Source organism: Raphanus sativus, chromosome 6, assembly GCF_000801105.2.
Source record: "Raphanus sativus cultivar WK10039 chromosome 6, ASM80110v3, whole genome shotgun sequence".
NCBI lineage: Eukaryota > Viridiplantae > Streptophyta > Magnoliopsida > Brassicales > Brassicaceae > Raphanus > Raphanus sativus.
In genome coordinates, this window is record NC_079516.1 from 99,933 (window position 1) to 125,208 (window position 25,276).

At 33.7% G+C, this 25,276-nt stretch overlaps 4 protein-coding genes, 1 non-coding gene and 1 pseudogene across 7 annotated transcripts; 1 reads left to right on the forward strand and 5 right to left on the reverse strand.

The window, feature by feature from the left end:
- Nucleotides 1–455: 455 nt before the first annotated feature.
- On the reverse strand, nucleotides 456–1,530 carry LOC108810861 (LOB domain-containing protein 22-like). The gene has a single exon (XM_018582937.2). The coding sequence runs from the start codon at nucleotides 1,484–1,486 to the stop codon at nucleotides 701–703; it is 786 nt and encodes a 261-aa protein (XP_018438439.1). The 5' UTR covers nucleotides 1,487–1,530; the 3' UTR covers nucleotides 456–700.
- Nucleotides 1,531–2,088: 558 nt separating this feature from the next.
- On the reverse strand, nucleotides 2,089–3,175 carry LOC130496753 (putative F-box protein At3g13624; annotated as a pseudogene).
- A 353-nt stretch (nucleotides 3,176–3,528) lies between these two features.
- LOC108807605 (F-box/kelch-repeat protein At3g13680-like) lies at nucleotides 3,529–4,871 on the reverse strand. The gene has a single exon (XM_018579873.2). It carries the CDS (start codon nucleotides 4,863–4,865, stop codon nucleotides 3,681–3,683), a length of 1,185 nt encoding a protein of 394 aa, XP_018435375.2. The 5' UTR covers nucleotides 4,866–4,871; the 3' UTR covers nucleotides 3,529–3,680.
- Nucleotides 4,872–9,651: 4,780 nt separating this feature from the next.
- On the reverse strand, nucleotides 9,652–10,892 carry LOC108807604 (F-box/kelch-repeat protein At3g13680-like). Its single transcript, XM_018579872.2, has one exon. The coding sequence runs from the start codon at nucleotides 10,772–10,774 to the stop codon at nucleotides 9,743–9,745; it is 1,032 nt and encodes a 343-aa protein (XP_018435374.2). The 5' UTR covers nucleotides 10,775–10,892; the 3' UTR covers nucleotides 9,652–9,742.
- A 7,640-nt stretch (nucleotides 10,893–18,532) lies between these two features.
- TRNAW-CCA (transfer RNA tryptophan (anticodon CCA)) lies at nucleotides 18,533–18,604 on the forward strand. The gene has a single exon. It is a non-coding gene; the product is annotated as a tRNA-Trp (tRNA).
- A 1,007-nt stretch (nucleotides 18,605–19,611) lies between these two features.
- LOC108813346 (protein indeterminate-domain 11-like) lies at nucleotides 19,612–23,538 on the reverse strand. 3 transcript variants are annotated; one of them, XM_018585881.2, is made up of 6 exons: nucleotides 23,376–23,538; nucleotides 23,115–23,235; nucleotides 22,739–22,979; nucleotides 21,900–22,299; nucleotides 20,583–21,460; nucleotides 19,612–19,872 (listed from the first exon to the last, which is right to left on the reverse strand). In XM_018585881.2, exons 3-6 carry the CDS (start codon nucleotides 22,968–22,970, stop codon nucleotides 19,844–19,846), a joined length of 1,539 nt encoding a protein of 512 aa, XP_018441383.1. In that variant the 5' UTR covers nucleotides 22,971–22,979; nucleotides 23,115–23,235; nucleotides 23,376–23,538; the 3' UTR covers nucleotides 19,612–19,843. The 3 variants fall into 3 exon arrangements, with proteins under 3 accessions (XP_018441383.1, XP_018441381.1, XP_018441379.1); XM_018585879.2 differs by lacking the exon at nucleotides 23,115–23,235 and having other exon boundaries at nucleotides 23,376–23,537; XM_018585877.2 differs by lacking the exons at nucleotides 23,115–23,235; nucleotides 23,376–23,538 and having other exon boundaries at nucleotides 22,739–23,108.
- Nucleotides 23,539–25,276: the final 1,738 nt, after the last annotated feature.

A 25,276-nucleotide genomic window follows, 5' to 3' on the forward strand; every position in this document is an offset into this window, starting at 1 on the left:
TTTTTGAAGACTGTGTTCCAGGTAAGTTAAGTGTCTTGCATCTTCTTATCAGCATGAGTGTAAACACTATTTTTTTTTTCCTGCTACATACAATCAATCAGGTTAAGCTAGTGGAAGTACTAAAGACCTAAAGACCTAATCGTTGGAACTGCAGAAACAGAGCTTTGACTGGAAGTTCCAGGCTTTTTGATCGTTATTGTGCATTCCTGTTTAAGCTGCTAGAAAAGGTGCCAATTAGGATTTTGCATTAAAAGGTTTATAGCTTCTGAATTTGCAAAAAATCTCTGTTTTCAACGGGTTCAAATGCTGTAGAAGAAGATCTTCTAGCTCTGGAATAAGTAGCTTCAAGTGGCTTAATCTTTATCAAACTATCTAATCCCTGCATTGGTGTTCTCTCGTACCATAAAGGTGTCTAAAAGGATTATATAAGCAACAATCTTATTTCATACATAAGCCATTAAAATGTGTTTTATTCCATCAAATTCTTGTTTAACATTTATCTTGAAGATTCCATGTTTCTTTCACATCTAATACAAATTTTACCAAATGAAATACAAAAAAAAATCCAGAAGAAAATAAATTTGGTTAAAAAATAACTATTAAGATCGATCAGCGAAAGGAGATTTTGTTAGCCCTAGAAAAATGATTCTAAAATCAAGAAAATAATAAAAGTCCAACAGACCAAAAGAAAAAGGAAAAGCTAAGAAGAAATGATGTATGGTTCTTCAACCAAACCATCATGATGATGCTCGAACTCGTGTGTTTCACTAGAAACCTCTTCCACAGGCTTAATGTCCTCACATTCATCAATGAAGCCACCTTTCATATTCACCGTCGTTGATGAATCTTGAAGTTGAAGACACCACATGTCTTCTTGTAACCCGTTAAAGTTTCCAGAGGAACAATATTGTTGTTGTTCTTGTTGCTGCTGAATTGGTTCTTGGACATGGTGAAGAGGGTAGCTGTAAGGAATCGAGTTGTTGTTGTTGTTTAGATCACAAGAACTCGAAAAACTAGAGAGATCCTCAGGTTCTTGAATCTGAATATGCGGTTCTTGATGATGATTACGGAACACAGCCAATTGCTGAACAACCATCTCCAACTCGTTTTTTGAGTATTCGATCTGGTACTGAAGCTTTCTAATGATGCTATAGCATCCTTCGATGGGATCATTGGCACGTGCATCGGATTGAAACATGATTGTATACATAGCGGCGTCTTTATCAGGAGGGCTAAGGTCTTTGATGATCTTGGTGATGTTGCTTACACCAAAGAGCTTATGCGCGTTGAGGAATTGTCGGTGACGGTCGTGAGGGAAGTAAGGAGCGAGAAGACAATCAGGAGCACATTTTCTACGTTGGTATTTGCAAGCCGCGCATGCTTGGTTTGTGGTGTTGTTGTTGTTGCTGGTGCTGCTTGAAGGTTTTAATGGTGTTGGTTTGGGATGTAATGAGAAGACAGAAGAAGAAGGTTTGCCTGATGGCATTTTTTTGTTTTGTTTTGATGGGTTTGCGAGTTATCGGTTCCTTAGTTTTCTCCTGGTGGAAAGGAATTACAGGAGAATGGAGAGAAAATGAGGGAGGAGAGACAAGATGATATAAGAGAGAGGCAATGAGATGAGAGAGAGAAAGAGAAAGAAAGAGATTTTGACCTATTCAAAGTCATGGGGCTAGTGTCTATATTTAGAAAAGTGATAGAAAGTGAAACATGGTCATGTTCTTCTAATGGTGAAAAATAGAAAATATGACTGGAATTTACTAAAAATTGGATATGTATAGGTTATGATATTATGTGTTTGGATGTAATAATAAGAAGATAAAAGTATATATGGTTAGATGAGTTTGCGTTACCGGCTATTAAAATCCTTTTTTTTTTCCTTCGTCTGCAACCGCTTTTCTCTTGCTCATATGCATCATTAACAAGTTCTTGGATCCAACGCAATAACCATAAACTTAACAAGGTTTATTTTTAGGGTTAAACTTTCATTTACAGCTTAGATTCAAAACAAACTAACATGCATAATGGAAAACAAACCTAACCTTGTCGAACACCGAACCTTCCTAGGATTTTGGCCTGTTGGGGAAGAAATATGTGAGTTTGTAAATGGTGCGAGATGGAAACTAAAGGAAAACAAAATACAATTGTTTATTTTATTTCTTCCTCTTCTGGCTTCTTTGACTTAGGATGTGAGACAAGCTTCCATGTTGTAGAAGAGTCTGAAACCAGAAAAGCAAAGAACGATACAAGTTGGTCAAAACAGTAACAAATGCAACAAATTTTCCCGGTTGGTTGGTTTGCATGGTTTGCAGTTGCACTGAGCTTGGAACATAAGAAGAGCACATACGTGGGCGGCAGAACTGGTCGGCCATAAATCCAAAATTTTCAATATACTTATGAGTTATGAGCTTTTCCCATATTCACAGATTTGAAGTATCCATCTTGTCCAATTATGTTGGTTTTTTTGTTGAGCACTATCCCTTCTTTACAACTCTCCAGATCGACAACCACAACAACTTTCTTCTCTTCGTCAATGAAGAAACTCCCAGCTTGATTACCATCCATACAACCGTAGGTGATCCTTAAGAACTTGCTCCATGAAACCTCACATGGATCAATCTTATTCGTGACCCAAATCTCTAATGAGTCAGCCAGCTTTCATGCAATACCGCAAGCTGCTCTTCTCTAACACAAGATAGAGAGAAAAGTTTATCTATACCATGAGATTTAAACGGCAGAGGCAACCGCTTTCCAAATCTCTCTGTTGTAAAATCAAAAGAGAGTATATACTCAATATTGTTTCCTCTTATCCGTATTTTCTCTCCAGCCAAAAAATAAATATATCCCTTCAAAGACACAACACGTTGAGAATAATCGATAGACCAGTTTTGATTGGCTTGGTTAGAGAAATCTGGTCGAGTATCGAATAATATGTTTGAAATTTGTATGATGGTGAATCCCTTGCTTCTACTAATACTAGAGAATAAAGAAAATGACCAAATGTATAGAACTTATGTATTATAATGAAACAGAACAAGCACCAATACTCCGCTTTTATGCAAGAGTGGAGATAACTCTATATCCCACTCAAACTGATATATGAGGAAACAAAGTAGGTCTAGATAAGAGAAAACAAAAATTCTATACTTCAAATTAAAACGTATTACTGCTCTAACATGAACGTTATATTCTTCAATACTAGGCTGATGGAAAGTATAGAGGCTACAGCGTATAGATTAAGGGTAACAAAATATTGCTTAGAGAGTTACGCAATCTATAAATCTTTCATTTCAAAATAAAAAGTTGATAATTGATGTATAACTAATTCTTCAATTACCACACCAATAAAAAAAACATCATGAATGGCTAATTTTTGAAGAGTTATGTTCCCGGAGAAAAGGATGACTATAATTTCTATCCAGGTGAAGAAAACCAGTCTGACCAAATCAGATCATGGATATCTCCTACTTCCACATGAACTCTTGCACTGATCACACCAAACAAACTAGTATAATTTAAGTTAATGGCCAAGTTTGATTACATATCCAAGTGACATGAACGAAGAGGCTAAAACATTCAAAAGCCGAATTCTTTATTAGATGATATATAGCAAACACAGAAATTAATAGTTTTCCGAAGATATTTGATGCAAATTAAGTATTGTACATAGAACTAATTAATTTTCACTTTCTTCTGATTTTACCGGTTGGTTTGGTTTGTAGTTGCACTGAGCTTGGAACATAAGAAGAGCATGCATGTGTGCGACATAATTCATTGATCATATATCCATGCTTGCTTCGTTTTCCAATATACCGAGTCTTTCCAATATTCACAGATTTGAAGTATCTATCTGGTCCAAGTATGTGGGCACTTTGGTTGAGACCAGTCACGATCCATCTTTTATACAATAGATCGACAACCAAAACAACTTTCTTTTCTTCATCAACGAAGAAACTCCCAGGTTTAATATCACGAATACAGCTAGAGGTGACTCTCAAGAACTTTCTCCACGAAACCTCACCATGATCAATTTTTATTGTGACCCAAATCTCCAATGCTTGACCAATCACCCTGCTGTAATGTAATATTACAGCTAGCTGCTCTTCTCTGACACAAGATAAGACAACTTTATCCGAATAATGAGATTTAAACGGCATAGGCAGCAGTTTCCGAAATCTCTCTGTCGTAAAATCAAAAGAGAGTATACAATCAGTATTATTGTTTGTTTCACCTATTCTTATTTTCTCTTCAACCAAAAAATAAGTATGTCCCTTCAAAGACACACCACGTTGATAATAATCTATATGCCAGTTGTGATTGACATTAGAAACCTTCCATGTATTAGAGCTCAAATCGAAGATTTCATACCCAAGAACCATGTAACCGCTTTTATAGTCACCTAAAATCCCCAAGATTTTGTGGTTATGGTTCTTGTCATATCCAATAGCGTATTTTTCTCCACCTAGGAAAGTGTTTCTTGGTTGAATCCACCTTGTTTGACCCAAATAAGGATTCCACACCAAGAGCCTTGACTGGTCTCTGGTGACGCATAGCAATAAGCCTTCACACTGAAAGATTTGAGAGATCTCTACTTGGTCAAGTACACTTACTTGCTTTATAGATGGATCAACGAAGTCTGCTTCGTTTTGGATTCCTTGGAGATCAAACTTCATCGAGCAAACCCTAAAATCCTTCATCATGAACCCTAGAAAATGCTTCCTTCTTGCTGCTGATTCGCATAAAACCTCAGACTTAGAGATAGAGTTCCAATTTTTACAAGTGGATCGCACTGCGTTTAGGGATGTCAATGGAACCATAGAGAATATCTCTTTTGTCAAATCTTCTGGAAGATCGGACATCGTTGTCATTTTTTTCCGAAGTTGCAAACTAGGGCAAGATCTTTTTACGTGTCGCCTATTTATATAACGGCGGTGTTGGTATCTTTATTGCTTGTCTATCTATACTATTATTTGCGAAGTAATTTTTCGCAACGAAGCTCCCACATTAAAAGTTAGAGTGGTTAATATCTATACTACCCTTAATGAATTTTATATATATAATTAATTATATAACCAAAACGAAATTTATTAATAATATTGTTTATTTAAAAAAAAATAAAATAATTCTCATATATTGTGTTGTTATCTTAAAATATTTTTCAATTATAAAATTTAAAAATTAGGTATAAAACAATTTATAATAATTAAGTGGTTAAAATCAATATTAATTTTTAAATAAGATAATTCTTATGAATTTTCTTGTTATACTAAAATATTTTTCAATCATAAAAGTTAAAATAAGATATAAAACAATTTATAATAATTAAGTGGTTAAAGTCAATATTACCTTTAATGAATTTTATATATAATTGATTATATAATTAAAAATGATTTTTATTAATAATATTAGAATTTTTTAAATATGATGATTCTTATATATTGTGTTGTTATCTTAAATTTATTTTTTCAATTATAAAAGATATAAAATAACATATAAACTATTTATAATTAAATATTAACCAACTAAAACCATTTTGTATAAATATATTTTCTAAGATATTTCTATACAATTAAAAATGAATTTATATTAATCAGATTAATTATTAATAAAATAAGATAACTTATATATTGTGTTGTTATCTTGAAATTATTATTTTTGTTATAAAAGTTAAAAAATAAGATATATAACAATTTATTTATATCTTTACTATTATATCTGAATTTATTATATAGTTAAAACAAATTTATATTAATAATATTAATTATGTTTAAAAATAAAATCATTCTTATATATTGTGTTGTTATCTTAAAATAATTATTTCTATTATAAAAATTAAAAATTAATATATTAAACAATCTATATATCTAAACTATTATTTGAGAAGTGAATTTGCTTATTTGTGATGCTATTCATAATTATACATTTACTCATATTTTTTGCTTAATTATTAATATTAATTAATAAATAATTTTAGTGATTTAACCGATAATTTGTCATTATCTTAAAAATAATTAAATTATGCTAAAGATAATATCATAGCTAAACTTATACATATAATTTAGTAATATTAAAGTATTACATATATGTTTATAATTACCCATAAATAATTATAAACTTAGATAAAATTACTTATGTATACTATTATTATATGTTTAAAATCACTTATAATAATACAAATATCAAAAGCATCGATACAATAATAATTTATTACTATATATAATAATAAATACTATTATTATTTCCGAAAAAATTAGCGGAAAATTCAAAATTATTTATACTATTATTTACAAAATAATTTGTTTGCTCTCACGTTTAAATTTAAAACGTTAAATTTGTTATTATTCTTAATAAATAATTAGGTTATATTTTTGATATATATTTACCCATAAATAAAAAAAATTCATTAGTTTGGTATTCATCATTATCTAAAAGATTATATATTATATTATTTAAAATATTATACATCATATATTTTAAAAATAAATATAATGTATGTATATATGGATATTTTATTAAAATAAAAAAAATATTGAATATAAAAATAATATTTAGTTAATTATTAAATATTTCAAAAGCATGAGAATAATTTTTCAATAAGGTTTTTAATTTATAGTAGATTTGTTTATAATTTTTTTTAAACTATTAAGCCCGCAGGTGCGGGCAAAACACCTAGTTGTTTCGTAAATCTTGATTGAATATTTCTACAATAGGATTCTAGACAAATTAATATTAATATTAATATTTAGAATAATTTAATTTTAAATATTTTAAATAAACCGTTTGATGAAAAAATATAGAATATTTTTAAATAAAATTAAAGCATTTAGAAATTAACATGTGTCATTAAAATATCTAATGCATATCTAGATGTTTAAATTTGAGATATCCTTCTCTTTTTCTTTTTCTATTTTCTTATAGACGACATATCTCTTCTATATTTGTCTAGAGTTTCCTAGATTTAATTGTGAGCCTGTAGAAAAGTTTCAGTTTCCAGCAAATTAGACCATTTCTAAGGGGGAGTTTTTCCCATTCAAGCTCTTAAAAATGTATTATGTATATATTATATAAATATAAGTATTTGTGAGATCCATAATCTTTGTGAAATCCTATAGGTAAAAATTCTTAAACATTATTTTAAAAACCTTTGCCTATGAAGTTCCACACAAAATTGTAGACCCCACAAATATTTATACTTATATAATATATACATACATAAATATATACATAATACATTCTTAAGAGTTTCAATGGAAAAAACTTCATTGGAGACGTTCTTAGATCCGCAACTAAAAAAAAGTCCAATTTTTAGATGCAACTTGGTTTGGTCGGATATCGAATAATGTTTCATTTGGGGAAAATCGCGATATTTGCTTATATTCAAACTGTCATTTAACTAGCATATTAAACCATCAAATTAGTTTTTGTATCAGAAAAAAATTCAACTTTGCTTACTTGTTTATTAAATAAGATGATGTGTTAATTTTCCTTGTAAATATTTCTTTTTAATAATTTAATAAATAAAAATTAACAATAATAGAAATAAAAAAATAGAAAATACTAAATCAAAATTCAAACTTCTCTAAAAAATAAAAAAAATTAATGAGAAAAATCTTAGTTTTCTTTGAAAATCAAATAAAAATTCTAAAACTTCTAAAAGTATATTACATTTAAAATTCTCTATCTTTGTTTACGATAACAGGTTTGAGACACCGATGATAAAATGAAAATTTTAGATATACTATCACCAACAATATAATTTTGTACATATCGCCATTAACCTTAACATTTTTCATCATATAGCCAATGATAACTGCATCAAAATTTATTATTATCAATATGTCAGAAACTGCACCTTCGTTGGCAATATAAAAAAAATGTTATTTTTATTGGCAATACGACCAAAAATTTTATTATTAATAACGATATTTTTGAGAAAGAATATTTCATTAAATTTCAGAATTTATCTTTATTTAAAAAATTCTTATATTTTGTTTAAAATTTGAATTTTTAAAAGTTCAAAACCCTTTTCAGTTTTTAAGAAAATATTTCTTTTTTATAAAATCTATTTTTTAGTTTTTAATTATTCCTTACTTTTTCCTATTTTTATTTATTGTTAATTACTTTTATTAAATAATAAAACAAATAAAAGAAAAACACTGACACATAATATTTTTTTTAATTTTTTAATTTTTGTTTTTTCTAATATCATTCATTTTCTATTTTTTCTTTTTATTATTTAAAAAAAAAAATTAAAACAAAAACAAAACTGATACGTCACTTTATTTACAAGTAAACCAGTCACATTATTCGATAGATGTCTTGGACTCCCTCCCCTCCTATCCCGTTGAAGACTACACACGTTTCTGTTTCTCAACTAGGAACTGAAAACTCCCGACCTTGATTGCCCCCAGTTGTTTCAACCTCAGTCTCAAGTGTCTGGTCCAAATGCTACTTTTGACTCTCAAGGTTGCATTCTTCTTGAGCTGGAAAATAATAACTTTGTCCCCTCTCTTACCTCTCCTGCAAACAAACACCAATGAAGCTCTTCGGCTCTTGCTACAGATATTCTGGTTAGTATTTTTGCTAACAGTTCTGAAGTTGTAGAGCATGTGTTTAAACCATGTAACGCATCTCCAGTGGATGCGTCAACAGCTTTCAACCATGTCTCAGAAGAAAAAGACTGCTTAGCACCAACTGAAGAAACTTTTGACTCTACTACATTCTCTTCACCACTAGCATCTCTTTCGACAGTTACAAAACACGAGAAAGAAGATTCTGATGTTCAAACTCCTCAGTTTGATTAGTAAGTGATGATGTTTCAAAGCTCCATGCCAGCTAAAGAATATGTTGCTTCATCGAATCCATTTCAGTTCAAGTCTACCGTCTCAAATGAGACGACTCTCATACAGTCCTCTGACCCATCTTTTAGACTTCTGCAATGGAGTCTTCCTTCCTCCTAAAGCATATAACGAAACGGCCCAAAGGTCTCGTAGTGGTAGAAACTTGAAGCCAACTCAAAAGCTAAAGGAAAAAGAATGGATCACAGTGACGGGTAAAGGAAAAAGAGGTCGTGGTCAACAAGGTGGCCGAGGACCTCTGCACTAGTTTCATCAACATGAGAATGTTGACTCTACTGTTTTTTCTTCGTTGATGTTTATCTCCATTTACTCTCTCTTTGAACTAACCATTACTATGTAATATTTGCTAGTATATAAATTGAATGCCCTTTTTCAGAAAAAAAAAAACTTGCTACTCCCAATCAAGAAAACTCTTATCCGAAACAAAACCTTGTTCAAAAAGAGATACTCGATCTATAAATCTTTCGTTTCTAAATAAGAAGTTGATAATTGATGTAACTAATTCTTCCTTTAGCACACTAGTGAAAAAAGAAAAAGAAAACATTATGATTGACTAACTTTTGAAGGGTTCTGTGGAAAGAGGAAGACTTTAAACCATTCTGACCAAATCAGATCATGAAGCTTCTTCTACAAACAACACACTTTTTGATTCTTTAAGTCATTTCTCCTACTTCAACAGGATCTCTTGCATTGACATCTAACAACTAGTTTGATTTAAGTTAATTATATCAGAGTTTATTACATATCCAAGTGACATGAACAATGGAATACGAGGCTATAACATTCTATAGCCAAATTCTTTATTATATGATTAAATAGCAAAACACAAACTAGTAATTTTTAGAAGATGAATATGACGCAACAAACACAAAGTAGTGTACATAGAACTAATTAGTTTCACTTTCTTCTAACTTTCCGCGCGGTTGTTTGGTTTGTAGTGACACTGAGCTTGGAACAAAAGAAGAGCACACAAGTGGGCGACATATGTCATATGTCATATATCCAAACCTGCCACGTTTTCCAAGATACCGAACCTCTCCTATATATACAGATTTGAAGCATCCATCTTGTCCAATTATGTGGACTTTTTGGTTGTGACGGTTCACGTTAGGTCCTTTATAATCCTCTTGATCGACAACCACAGCAACTCTCCTCTCTTCGTCAACGAAGAAACTCCCAGCTAGATTACCATCCCTAAAACCGTAGGTGATCCTTAAGAACTTGCTCCACGAAACCTCACATGGATCAATCTTATTCGTGACCCAAATCTCCAATGCTTGACCAACCGCAGAGCTTTGATGTAATGCCGCGAGTTGCTCTTCTCTCACACATGATAAAACAAGTTCATCTGAAATTTTAGTCTCAAACGGCAGAGGCAGCAGTTTACCAAATCTCTCTGTTGTAAAATTGAAAGAGATTATATAGCCATTATCATATTCTCCTATTCCTGTGTCCTCCTTTTTAGCCAAAAAATAAGCATGTCCCTTCAAATACACGCCACGTTGATAATAATCTATATTCCAGTCGGCATTGACATTACGAACCTTCAATGTATTAGAGCTCAAATCGAAGATTTCATACCCAAGAACAATTTTCTCGCCGTAGCTTCCACGCTCACTGAAAATCCTCAAGATTTTGTGGTTACGGTTCTTGTCATATCCGAGAGCATACTTGTCTATATTGCTGAAATTATTTCCTTGTTGGGTCCAATTCATTTGCCCCAAATAAGGATTCCATACCAAGAGCCTTGACTTGTCTCTAGTGACGCATAGCAATAAGCCTTCACACTGAAAGATTTGAGATATCTCTACTTGGTCAAATACACTTACTTGCTTTATAGATGGATCAACGAAGTCTGCTTCGTTTTGGATTCCTTGGAGATCAAACTTCATAGAGCAAACTCTAAAATCCTTCATCATGAACCCTAGAAACTGCTTCCTTCTTGCTGCTGATTCACACAAAACCTGAGATTTAGAGATAGAGTTCCACTTTTTGCAAGTGGATCGCACTGCGCTTAGGGATGTCAATGGAACCCTAGAGAATATATCCTTTTTTTGCCAAGAAGTTGAATTTCATATAAATATGAGAAGAGTTTGTAAAACTTTACAAAATGGAAACTAAGCTACATGGGAAGCACTTTGGCAAAAAGAATAAAAACAAAGTGGAGCCATAGAGATGAAGAATTGCTAGTCATTCCTTAGCCATGATAGCATAAGGTTTTTGAAGCTCTTCTTGCTGTTATGTTTCCCCAAGATTGTGTCTCTGATGTGGCGATCAATGAGCCTATAAATCGTTGGAGGAGATGTCGAGATTCCGTCATGCAGACGCTTATTCCGTTCCGCCCAGATACTGTAAATAGTTGCGTGTGACACAAGTCTTTTGAGTATCAGCGGTGCAGTGGAATCCTTAATAGATAACCACTCAATAAAAGAAGTCCAAGTGATAAAGCCAGAGTGAGTATACCCTAGCCTTCTCAAAACCAGCACCCAAACCTGTTCACTTACTTCACAACGTAAGAGCAAATGGTCACGAGTCTCCGGTGCGGAGTCACAAAGACAGCAGTTTGGTGATAACCCAAGGCCCCAGCTTGTGAGCCTTACCCGAGTTGGCATTCTATCGTTCTGTGCTATCCACATGAGGAAGGCATGTCGCGGAGTTGCCATTTTGAACCAGACACTGCTTGCCCACGTGGTGGAAGGAGCTCTGTTTCTAATCACCTCCCAAGTGTGTGAGGCAGAGTATGTTGGTAAATACTCGCCATCGATAAGCCAGTAAAACACATCATCAGTACGGGAGGTGGAGGGGAGCTGAATACTAGTGAGATGAATTTGGAGATTCTCTGCAGCCGGCGAGCGAGCACCTCTCAATCGCCAGCCATTTCCATCACAGCAATCAGCAACCGTAGCAAATAGAGGAATGGAGAGCTCTCGGGGACCCGTGTCACCAAATATATCAATTAGGCGTCCGAGGGGGGTCCAAATATCCCACCAAAAGCTTGTATGTTCACCATTTCCAACCTCTGCTCGTATGAAGTTTGTAGCTAAGTGTCGTAGGTTCAAGAGAGATCTCCATGTTCCTGAACCCGCCTTCTCAGCATCTAAACTCCATAGGTTCTCGTCTCCTATCTTGTATTTCCTAATCCAGGAAGCCCATAGAGAAGGATTGGGAATATATAATCTCCATAGCAGCTTTAGACAGAGTGTCTTATTCCAGATTTCCAGATTCCTAAAACCGAGACCCCCTTCACGCTTAGGTAGACATACTGTACTCCACGCAATCTTCGCCACACCACGATCAATAACATTTCCAGTCCATAAGAAGCGAGAGCAGAAACTCTGAATTTGTTTCAAGCATCCTTTAGGCAAGACAAAGGCTGAAGTCCAGAAGTTGATAGTACCATAGATAACTGAGTTAATCAGCTGAGCACGTCCAGCATAAGACAGCTTCTTTGAAGACCAAGCAGTGAAGTGACTCGATATTTTCACCAGCAGGGGTCTGTATTCAGCAATGCGCAGCTTGCGGTGCATAAGAGGGAGACCCAAATAGCGGATTGGTAATGAACCTAGAGTGAACCCAAGACTTGTCAAATCTGTAGCTTCATGCTGGTTCAAACCTCCCACGAAGAGGTCTGTCTTGTCCTTATTCATTCTCAGACCAGACCAAGTGGCAAATAACTCCATAGTATCAACAATATTAGCAAGAGAGCTCTTCTCACCATCAAAGAATATCATAAGATCATCAGCGAATGCAAGATGGGTTACCTCAAGGGCTGATGTCTTTGGGTGATAGCCAATATCCCCACCTCTAAACTTCGCATTAAGCATTTGGGAGAACACTTCTAGCGCAATTACAAAGAGGTAGGGGGAGAGGGGGTCACCCTGTCTGAGTCCCTTGGAGCCTTTAAAATACCCGCATAACTCTCCATTAACCGAGATGGAGAATCTGGTGGTGGTTATACACTGAGCAATTAGCTTCCGAAAGTGGCTTGGGAATCCGAGAGCTTCGAGAGTATTCAAGATGAAGTCCCAGTTGACCGAATCAAACGCTTTTTGAAGATCCACTTTCAGCATACATCGTTTTGAAATATCTTTCCATTTATACCCAGCAACCAGCTCTGTCGCCAATAGAACATTTTCCACCAGGAGGCGACCCGGGACGAAAGCCGACTGGGCAGAGGAAATGAGCATAGGCAGGGCGGATTTGATCCTGTTGGCCAGAAGCTTCGAGGCTACTTTGTAGACAGTATTGCAGCAGGAGATGGGTCTAAATTCGCTCATCTGGTTTGCATTTGCCTTCTTTGGTATTAGGGAGATAATTGTTGAGTTCCATTGTTGGAGCAGACATCCCGTTGACAGGAATTCCTTGACTGCTGCAATCATATCTTTACCCACTACACTCCAATTTGCCTTGAAAAACTCTGCAGGGTATCCATCTGGGCCAGGCGCTTTGGACATAGGAAGAGCAAGAAATGTTTCTTGAATGTCCATATCTGTGAACCCAGCAGCAAGAAGACTCACAGCTTCCGCAGAGCAACGCAGGGGTAAGAACGAGGCAATAATTGACGGAGGAGGCGCCGCTGATGACGAAGAACCACCTAGTAAGGATGAGTAGTAATCAACAGCATGCTTCTTTATGTCTTCGATTTGGTCAAAAAGAAACTAGAAGCTCTTGATTTATATGCGGTAGCTTCACGTAGCAAGAAGTAAGTTGGTGCGAACTTGAGATAATCCTTACTTTAACCGAAGGGTGCCAAACCACCCATATCCTTCCGAGCACCGAGTGGTCATAGTTTCCATGAAAATACCAGCCCGGTAAAATAGAGTTCATAATATTAGCCGATTTAGGGAACTGTACATGTGTCTCCACGAGACCACCAAAAATGGGTTTATTCTTCCGCATCCATTTCCTAAAACCCCGCCGCTTTACAGAATCATTTATTCCTCTTATATTCCAGCAAAAAAGATCCATATAAGAAGTAAAAAGTTAGAGGATTAAAGGGCCTCCACCCCTAGACTTTCCTTTCAGCTGTTTCTTCATTCTTCGGGAAATAACCTCAATGTATTTGTCATTTCCATCATCCGGGTTATCCTCATCTCCAGAAACGTTGCTCCCATCAGATACATGACCCGAAGAGTGACCAGAAGAGAGAGAGCCATCTGAATTCTGAGGCACTGCATAAGGAGTAAAATCCACCACGAGACCGCCTTCCCCCAAATTCATGGACTGAACAGGAACAGACTGGAGTGGACTCTTTGCCCGGTTAGACTGATTTGTAGCAGGAGATAGAGATCTTTGTCTGTCTTCCACCACCTTTGCCCGACGTGGGGGAGGAGGTGACTTATGTTGAGGCGGGGGAGAGCGTGTTGCAAGGGCTGCAGTCTCTCCATAGCTCAGCGCATCAGTACTCTTTGAACCCACTGGTCTGTAGACGGTTTTTGTTTGTGGCACTATCGGAAGCAAGCTTTTGATAGGAGCCTTGCCCCTGGCTTTGTCACGATTGTATCTGGAGCATTCAACCGTTAAGTGCTTTACTGAGTTGCATAAAGTACACGTCTTTGGTGCTGCCTTACATCGTGTGATGGAGTGGCCAACCTTCTTGCAAAAGGAACACAGAGACGGGAGGAAAGGGCTGGAGACAGTGATGCGACGTGTGTCCCCGCTTTCAAACCGAGCATTAACGAACTCCGGGAGAGGCTTTCTTGGATCAATAACTGTATACACCTTTGCCACTTCAATATCTGTAAGCTGTTCTGTAGACGGATGCAGGCAGACCGGATGCCCAACAATTCCTGCTATCTCTTTCAGTGCATCTCCATTGAAGAACTGCAGCGGGACACCTCTGAACTCTAGCCAAACAGGCACCATCTCTAGTTCAGGTTTGACCTGTTGGATACCCGGAGACCACTTGGCTACAAACATCGTGAGACCATCAATCTGCCATAGACTTTGGCTCAAGATGCGCCTACGGGCATTAGGGCAGGGAACCCGGAAGAGGAAAGCATGATTGTCCATCTTTGATACCGTGATATCTCTGCGATGTTTACTCCATATACCATTTACAATCGCGTGTACAGCTCCTCGAGCAGGGGATTCATCATAGAATTGACCTAGGATGAAGCATTCCCAAGCCTTCTTGTTCTTCTCCACGACAGCATTAGGGATGGTAACACACTGCTCCCCTGAGTCGAGAAGAAACGGCTTCTCCGTTGGGTGAAGTTTTATAGTAGCTTTCTTTACAAATCCTTTCCAGAGCTCCGTTGGATTAGGGGTTGCAGGTGAAGCCGTAGGCAAGGCAGGAGAGGGGCCCTGAGGATCCTGACTATCCTGAGATGTTATCGTTTCAGTCACCACCTCAGTAGCAGTGTTGATTTCAGCAGTGATATCGGGGACTGTAGATCCAGGTACCGTAGCGACTGTAGTTAGGGTTTCGAGATTGGGGGTTTCAATCTCCATGGCCAGATCCACTATGGGAGTAGCAGTCTGGGCATCAATTGCTGGAGGGAAGTCGACAACAACTTTTCCAGAGGATGAATCAGAGCCGGTGCTCTGCTTCGGGACGTAGACAGATTTCGTACTCGGAGAGGACAAGCTAGGGCGAGCTTTGGTTTTGTTAGCTCCCTTGCCGTTTGATGATTTCTTCTTTCCCATTCCGGGAGGCGGCGACCGGCGCCGAAGCCGGCGACGGAGGAGGTGAAACGAAGACGTCTTTAGTTTGAGAGGTTTTTCGCACAGCGCGTGAGGCGCGTGGTGTTTTTACAAGTTTCCCTCTTATTGTGTCTTCTCCTAGAGAATATATCCTTTGTCAACTCTTCTGGTAGATCGGACATTCTTGTCATTTTTTTCTCCGAAGTTGCAAAGTAGTTTTTTTTTTTTAACTTTCAACGCTTGCCCACGCTGTTTTTATAGATAAATAATCAAAGTTATGGTACGATCGTTTTATGTGTCACCTTACCTTTTTTCATTACTTGTTGCTGCTAAAACTGGGATAAAAAAATTAAAAAGTTAACAATCTAATGATCTCATTAAACAATTATTAAGCAGAATGTAATCTACAGTTGATCAAGATTCATTGTTGCATAACCCATATATTTAATAGAAATAACTTAAATACAAAAAAAAATTAATGACACTAGATTTTAATAAAAAAATTAAAATCAATTATTAAATAACCACAGACTATTAACATCTCTATAATCTATATTAAGAATTCAGTTTCATGTCTTGCTCATATTAATTCTTATAATGATTAATTACAATGATAACTTTGATAAATAAATTTATTGTTAAAATACTATAATTGATATTTTAATTATTTTAAAATATTTGTTTCTAAAACAAGTCAGTTTCTTACGTGTTATGCTGATGTTAATTTTTAGAATGATTAATTACAATGATAACATTGATAAATAAATTTATTGTTAAAATATCATTACTGATATTTTAATTGATTTTTAAATATTTGTTTCCAAAACATTTTTTATCAAAAATAAAATATATATAATAAATATCTAACATTTTAAAAACCTGTAATTTAATAAAAACAAATTTCCTTCTATATAACTCAAAAAGGAATTTGATATTAAAAACTATATTTAATATCAATATATCAATATAAATTATATATATAAAGCTTGTAATTTAATAAAAATATATAAACCAGAAAAAAATATAATATAAATATATCTAAAACTATAATTTAAGAAAAAAATAATTTTATATATATCAAAAGAATGTAATATAAAAAAGAGAATATATTTAATATATAAATATATAACAGTTTATTTTATATTTATAGCATGTTCTAATTAAATGATAATAATTCCCTTTAAAATATCCAATTCACAAAATTATAATTATTTCCCAAAATCATGTTTAGTTAAATCAGTTTTTTTATGACATGATCATTTTTAATATATCGTTAGTAAAATAAATACGTCAAATTAGTGAGAAATATATTTGTAAGATATTAAAACTTTTTTCTTATTTAGAAATTTGGTCACGTTTACTAGAAACATTTTGTGTAGGGTATAATTTAAAAAAATCTTATTTATAAAATTGATCACATTACTTAAACATCATAATTACTATTTAACTTTATTTAATCACTTTTTAAATTAAAGTCAATATTTTTTTCTATAATTAAAATTCTCAGCCTAATGATATATAGATTTTCATATCTTTACATAAATAAATAATTAATTTTGTGAAGTTTGAACCATCAATTTAAATAGTTTAATATCTAATATTCTATTTATTCACGAAAATTATGTTTTTTCTTTGTAAAAATACATACCCATTTTTTGGTATAAAAATTCATTCATCTTTGAATAAATGAAATATCAAAGTGAATATCATAAAATAAACTATATATTGAAAGAATATTTTAACTAAGTTAGTTAACTAAATATTTTATCGAAAAAACATTTATATATGTAATAGAGTCAGCTAAATCTTTAGTAATTGTATTTTTTGTTACTTCACATCAATATTTCAGTTTATAACGCGGTACATAAAATTTATATCTAATGTTGCCTTCACAAAATAAAACCAAAATGTTATTTACAAGAAAGTTTTCTAAAACATTAGGTAGTTTTAATTGAATTTATGTTTATGTGTAATTTTTAAATGTAAAGTTATATTTTACATAATTAAAATTTAAACTGATTTTTTGTTTATAAACTGTCTAAATGATTTGCGATAATAAAACAAAATAAACCAAATACAAAATTATAACTGAAATAACCATACAAACAATAAAAACTAACTTTTTAGTAAAAAATAATAATAAAAACTAACTACTTCAGATTAAAATCAAACTAGAACTTTAGAAACAAATATCATAGCAAAATTAAACATTCTACAAAATAAAGTATACTAAAACATCACAATTCAATAACTCATAAAATAAAATGTTTAACTAAAATAATTTAAAATATAACACTAAACTAAACAAAATAAATATTAATGACTATTACAATTTAATTTTTACGTAAATATTCATTCCCGCGCATAGTGAGTCACCTAGTATGGAAGTAATTTTAAATCTGGAAAAAAAAATCGAAAGCCAATTTAACAAAAATAGTTTAGGGTGCGTTCTTAGGATTTTGAGCTTCCCATCGATATCATGGAGTGGTGTCTTTTATTTATGCCCCTACAAATCTATATAATTGCGAGGGAGTAAGTTGGATCATCTTGCTATTGACGTATATCAGGGGCAGATCTTGTTCTTCTGTTGTGAAACAACATCAGGTTCAGACTCTAATTAGTTCTTATCGAATATTTTCGATCACCGAGATGAGAGGACAAAGAAGAAAGAACCAATCACCCACAGAACATGACAAACAGAACTTGCTGGTTTTTGTAAAAGATAATATTGGACACGTCTTATCACAGATTCTTTTGAGAAAACAAGCCCTTGTAAATTTCATATAGAGATAAATTAAGTAGAAAAAATTGCATGATTGCATTTTTACGACGTAGAGCTCTGTTCTAGTCTGTTTGGAGACCACAAAGGCACAAAGTATTTCAGTGACCCGATCCAATGAATTAAATATTTTCCCCCATCGATCAAGTCAATTACATTGGATCAAATTTGAAAAGACAACAAACATTTAACAGACTGTTTAAATGTAATTTAAGTTGGTTTATATATAATTAAGTTAGTAGTTATAGTATCCGGATCCGTGGCGCAATGGTAGCGCGTCTGACTCCAGATCAGAAGGTTGCGTGTTCGATTTACGTCGGGTTCAAAATCCCGAACATTTCCGGAAATACTTTTTGCTCTAATTCAAGTTTTGCCTTTTTGCTGCATACGTCTGATTATACGGAATTCGCTTAACCGAGGAATTCAGACACCGTTTGATTCGGTTTTTCTTTTAATCTAACCTACCTTTACTTTGTATTTGACCAATACAATTCCCTTTTAACTCATTTCTCTAAGGTGGGGAAAGTGGGTGGTGAGTGAAGAAGGTTGACCAAACCTCAGTCGAGTAAGAACAGTTGAAAAATATATTAGCATTAGACTCAGCAGAGGAGCCACATAGAAGATTATCCGGTGGGACAGAAAGACCTCATGTGGCAGATAAGGGTCTCCACAGCGTCGCTGCTGCGAGAACTCCTGAAAATTATGGTCTTTTTTGTATGTAAAACATTAACTGATTGGTTTCAACTTACAAAGTTGTAGAACTTTTTGTCAAGCATTATTGTATAACATAAGGTTTTGTAAAAGTTGTTGTTTTTGACAAGCAAACAAAAAAAAAGAACTAAGTAAAAATAGTAAAATACTGATTGTGTGGGATCACTTCAATAAAATCAGACAAAAAGCAAACCTTACAAATGCCACACTTATATTGACACCGACATATTTCGACCCAAAAAAAAATATTGACACTGACATATTAATGGTTCCTTTTTTTTCTTTTTTTTAACACATTATGGGCCCTCTTTATTTGACATCTTTTACATCCATACGTCCCTTATTTTTACTTTACTGTAAGTTTGAACCCAAACAAAGATCTTGTCTTGTTGTAGATTCTTCCATTAAAATGAAGATCAAGTTATAACTTTTTCCCTTAATAGTCTTATTTAGCTATAAGAAATGTGTTGAAAATATATGTCACATCCGCCTCGTCGAAAAACAGGACATCTTTATCTATTTCAATCATTTTCCGCACTTTATTGCATGTGAAAATATCATACTTTAGCTAAAAACCACAAAAAACATTCAAATAGTTGTTCAACTTGTAGCCAGGTCATATATATGGTCAACTAGAGCTTTTTTATAATGACAATCTCGGTAAATAAATTATAACAAGTTTAAAATTTTCAAATTGCAGATAGTAACTTAACCGATCAAGAGCTGTAACTAAACTAATCATCACTTTAAAAAACGTGTTAATGTCTAATCAACAGTAGCATTTTATAAAGTTGTGGCCATGTGTGATATTCATATTTTTAATGCATGCCACCAAGCAGAGCGTGATGCGTCTCTATCTTTTGTTGGATCCCACTTGCGTGCCTGCATCAGATTGGATCTTATAAGAAAGAAAAAAAGAGATTACGGTAAATAAAATTTATAATACAGTACATATATGTAGAGATTGATACATTTATATTTTTGCATTTCAAATTTATGAATAAGGTTGTTTTTTCTTATCAAGTATGAATTAGGTTTATAAGCAAAAGTCACCCTGATGAAACGATAGAATCCAATGCATATCCTCCTCCTCTTTATTTGATCAAAAAAAAAAAAATCCTCCTCCTCTTTACTTTATGATTTTCATGTGCCACATTTAATTATTAGTTTCTTATATATTTCATTCTCTCCTCTTTTCTTTTACGTTTCAGCTGCCTAATAATTTTGTAAATGATTATAAATACTTTTATTATTAGACTGATGGTTCCATATTCGTCATAAAGAAAATACAACAAAACAAACTGTTAGTTGACCAATAATCATTGGTCTTTTTCTGAATCCAAAAGAAAATCAGAAGGAAAATAGACGAATACATAGGAAAATTAATCAAAAATTTATATATAAACTTGCACCGTTTTGATTCTCCTTTGGCGAACATTCAACATACAAATTTTATAAAACGCAGAACAAAATAAGAAAAGGAAAAAACGGATTATGAATAAATAAGAAACTGGATATGCATATATATACCCATATATTAATATAATAACTTAGATAGATTCATTATATAGATGAGCAAAAATCTAACTAACCCTGCCAAGGCTTTGGATGAAGCTGATCGGAAGCAGAGCCATTGATGCAGTTCCCTAGACCGGCAAAACTTAGAATCTCATTATGAGACATTAACGGTCTTAGCCCCAAGAAATCTCTCGTCAAACCCTCTCCTCCTCCGCCACCGCTTTTATTCTTGTCTGATCCTGACGTGGTTGTAGTATCAACGTTTGTCCTCAAGAACCCGCCGAATGTATCGTCGAAGGCTTCTTCTCCACCGTGATGATCAAACTCAGAGGCATTGTAGTCTTGAAAGAGAACTTGGTTGTTGCTGTTGTTGGAGCTGATGAAGCCAGATGGTGATGTCATCATTGACGCCATTTTTGTGGTGAGGTTATTATTATGATGAGCTGGCCTCTCGGAGTCTGTGTTTGGTGGTAATGGGGGTGACTTTGTGGAACCCATTTGAGCTGCTTTCTGGAGCAATGCGGTGGCTGACATAGCCGGAGAAGCTGCAAGAGAGAACAAACCTCCTCCACCATTACTAGGGTTAGGGTTTGGAGATGTGAGCCAAGGAGGGATGATGTGCTGGTGGTAACTGATGATATGATCATTGCTTTGTTGTTGCTCTATCTTCATTGGAAAAGTATGGAGGTGGTTGCTGTTAGTGTTGCTATTATTAGTACCATTATGGTTGGTCTCGAAGTGAAGGCTGTTGATGATGTTGTGGGAAGAGGAAGAACAGGACGAGATGTTCACGGTTGGTTGTGCTTGATGATGATGAGAAGAAGAAGAAGAAGATTGTTGAATCATAAGAGGGTTCGGTTGATGATTCTGGTTTTGTGGTATTACTACTTCCCTTGCAGTCTCTTCGGCCAATGCTTCACAAAATGCTCTATGAGTTATGAAACTATCCCTCCTGTTTATTTAGCAAACAACAAAACCATAATGTGATCAATGACAATGTTAATTAATATTCAGAAATGTCGCGTTGAGAGAAGCTATGTGGTCCAATCTAAAGCGTGTAGCAATCACATATATGTATTTTATAAGATGAATGATTAATGCAAGAAAAAGGAGAAATAAAAAAGGCCCATAATAGCTTTCTAAATAGAAAAAAAAGTAAGAAAAGTACCCTGAACTAGTTTCATACATTATAAATGAAGATTCTTTTGAGCTACCATTCTTGTCCTCTTTCAAATTAAATGAAATTACTCATATCAAAACAGAATACTTTGTACCATGTGTCCCTCCAGTTCTTACAACACCACAACATCCCCAATTCAAAACCAGTACTGATTATTGTAATTACTCTATATTCCAAATCATTTAATATATTAAAAAATGGGTTTATTTACCTAGAAAAGAGAGTGCCACAGTCACATCTGTATTCTTTGGTGCCACAGGTCTTAGAATGAGCCTTGCAATCTGATTGAACAGCATATTTCTTTGAACATTTGTCACATTTCCACTTCTTCTCACCATGCTTTCTACAGAAATGCTTCTTGATCCCGGTCAAGTCACCGAGAGCTCGAGATGGGTCATTGTGGACACAGCTTTCTTCTGGACAAACATACACTTTCTTTCTTATCACTTCTTTGTTGGATCGTTGTTTCAGCTTCCATGGCAGATTGTGACCTCTCCTGTGAAGCTGTAGATTTTGGTCTCGTTGGAATCCCTTGTTACAGATCTCACACACGAATCTGTTTGTTGCCATTAGTGTTTTTGGTGACAGAGCAATCACTTCTGATTCCGGGTCTGAAAAAAAAATATTGAAAGTTGAAACTATAGTCAGTAAACTGAAAAATACTAATTTTAATTTTCTGATAATGGGTAAACTAAGATTAACAAAGCTGCAATTGGTGTTTTAACTAATTTAGTAAATATATTCAGGGAAATTATAATTAGCACGCACAAGAAAAAATCCAACAATACACGTCCTTAAAATTAGAAATTTCAAAGAAAATACTAATAAAGTTCTGGTTTTTTTCTTTTTGATCTAAATTTTTGTTTCTTTCCTTTGTTTAGAATAGAGATGATAAAGAGAACAAAAGGGTAAAAAGAATATTCTTTTTGAGAGAAGACCCATAATTTTCTAAAAAGATGACACTATCAAATAATTGGAATAAAGAATCAGTTAAAAACTAATAAAGAAAAACTTGTCTATTTTGTTTTAAACCATTCTCTTCACACGAACCTGGATTCCCTGGTTGGTTTCTCCTCTTCTTTTGAGGCTGAGATTCAGGAACAATGAACTGTTGTTGCTCTTCTTGTTGATGATGATGAGGGAAGTAATTAGAACCACTTACTTCAGTTCTGTTTCCGGAAGAGACACTTGCTTGATCCCCAGAAGCTGATGTTAGATTCGACATATTCTCCTCTTGTTGTTGGTGTACTTGCTGATGAAGTAAGATGTCTTCGTTCATCATCACTAAAGCCTTAAGAGAGAAAAAAAAAGGAACAAGCAAAAATATATAAGAACAAACAAAACAAAATTTCAGATCTATATAAATAAATATAGACATATACTGATGACAAAACGGAGACAAAGAGAAGATTTAACAGATACATACAAGAAATGAGCCCCTATAATATATAATCCTAACTTCCTTCTTTTAATACTTGTGTATGTATAAATATATGTATCACTTCCTTCTTTGTCTTCAACCCAAGAGACAACCTCTATCCACTTTTCTGGTTCATATTTGCAATCAACAAATCAGTGTAAATGAAACAAAATAGAAGTAGCAACAAATTACTACACAGAAACATATCAACAACTTGACAAATTATTTTTGTAGAGGGCACAGAAGAAGGAAGAAAGTCCAAAATACCTAGAAGTAGAAAGATCGAGAAGAGTGAGAGAGAGATTTTTTTTTGGTGAGAGAATAGTGGGAGAGATTGTGGACAAGAGAAACTCTATTATCTTCGTTTCTCTATGTATTTGAAACTCAGATATTCAAAAAGGTATAAATAAAACAAATACAGAGAAAATGAAGAAGAACCCTACCGCTAAAGAAAAATGGCATTTTCTGCTCTTTTTATATATTTTTCTCTTACAAGCCAAGCCAAGAGCAATCTGTCCTTTCTTTATCATTACCTGCAAATTTGTTTTCCGTATTTTTTTGTTTTATCTTTTTCCACAAGTTCCGAATAATTGAAAAATATATTTTTCTTTAAATCTTGTTAAAGGCACGGTGACTAAAAAGATACAAAGCTTTGCTCTGTGAAAAGCTTGAAGAAAGAGTCATTTGCAAATTGCAATACTAGTATTCTTCTACGTCTCTCGAGAAGCAGTAGAATTACTCATGTAGTACATTATTTTTCTTTGGAGTTATAAATTTCACTATTTTTCTTACTCTTTTGAATCAGAGTTACTACTTTATGTCACGAGAGAAAAAAGTGTGAGACAAAAATACTTATTCATGGCCCACTTTAATAATTGCCGACCAAATTAGTGAATTAGAGTATGAGTATTATTTCCTATTTATTTAATTATAATTAATTTTTGAACTGAGTTTAATTACTTTTACAGCTTTACCCTGTCCTTTACAGAACTAAGCTATGATTGAGTCATTGATTAATATTTGAGGTTTTTGGCTAAAAAGGTTAACTTTCTATTGCATCTTCTTCTTTTTTTCGATTTGATGCTTTTCATGTTAAGAAAAAAATGAGAGAGTTCACATTAAACAGATTGCTGAAAAGAATTAAATGGAATAGTCATGTGAGTGCCGCATGCCCTAACCTACTTTATAATCAAATATACAATAATGGAGATTATTCACATATCAAGATTTCAATATATATATAGTATACATTTACACGGTGTGTATATGATACAAACGTTGAAAATAAAAATGAATCGGAAAACATATGATAGGGAAGTGGGAAATTTTCAACGTCTAAAGGGCCGTCGAGCCAATAAAAGTCATGCAATATATGCAAAAATAATAATAAATAGTGTTAATAATTTGAAATGATAAGTGAAGGTGGTGAATAAATAACTAAAAACATATTATCTAGTTACCTATATAACCATCTGAATCCAATTATATTGTATTGCACTTCCAGCTTTTGTGATTCACTTTCAAGTAACTGTAGAATTTTTTAAAAAAATTTAGAAGATGAAATATGTCAATTGTTGAAATTAGAAATACATGTCACATGCCTTTTTGCATATAATTCATCTTATTTCATACTGCTAATCATACATGGGGTGGAATAAAATAGGTTAGGGGAAATGCGTAATATCCACGTAAAATACAGAGAATCCATGTAAACACACAGAATAGGTCTTCCATATTTTGTACCATATTGGGAAATGAAGTTAGCTGAAACTGTTTTACATCTAGCATAGTGTGGATAGCAAAAATAAAAAACTAAAAGGAAAATTAATAATTAAATGTTTACTCGGGTCACATATTGTCATTCATTTTGCTGACACCCATGCATATATTACCTTTAGTGTGAAAATGGACTAATAACTTGGCAATAAAAGTAAATATTACTCTCTCCTCTCTTAAAAGTAGGATTTTTTGGGTTTTATTCTTATTCCACAAAGATAGATTTTTTATATTTTTTAAGGTACTTTGTATATTTTTGAAGAACATTAATTGTGAATATTTGAATTGATTAAATTTTATTGGTGGATAGTTATTGGAAAGTATATAAAAAGATAAATAGTAAACTACAATGCAAATATTTATTATATTCTTAATAAACGTGAAACTCTAGA

Coding starts and splice junctions, on each gene's coding strand:
- LOC108810861 (XM_018582937.2), bottom strand. CDS start 1,486: ATGCCATCAGGCAAACCTTCTTCTTCTGTCTTCTCATTACATCCCAAA.
- LOC108807605 (XM_018579873.2), bottom strand. CDS start 4,865: ATGACAACGATGTCCGATCTTCCAGAAGATTTGACAAAAGAGATATTC.
- LOC108813346 (XM_018585877.2), bottom strand. CDS start 23,066: ATGTCTATATTTATTTATATAGATCTGAAATTTTGTTTTGTTTGTTCT. Junction 22,300..22,738: donor AAACCAACCAGGGAATCCAG/GTTCGTGTGAAG, acceptor TTTTTTTTTCAG/ACCCGGAATCAGAAGTGATT. Junction 21,461..21,899: donor TGTGGCACTCTCTTTTCTAG/GTAAATAAACCC, acceptor CTAAATAAACAG/GAGGGATAGTTTCATAACTC.
- LOC108807604 (XM_018579872.2), bottom strand. CDS start 10,774: ATGATGAAGGATTTTAGAGTTTGCTCTATGAAGTTTGATCTCCAAGGA.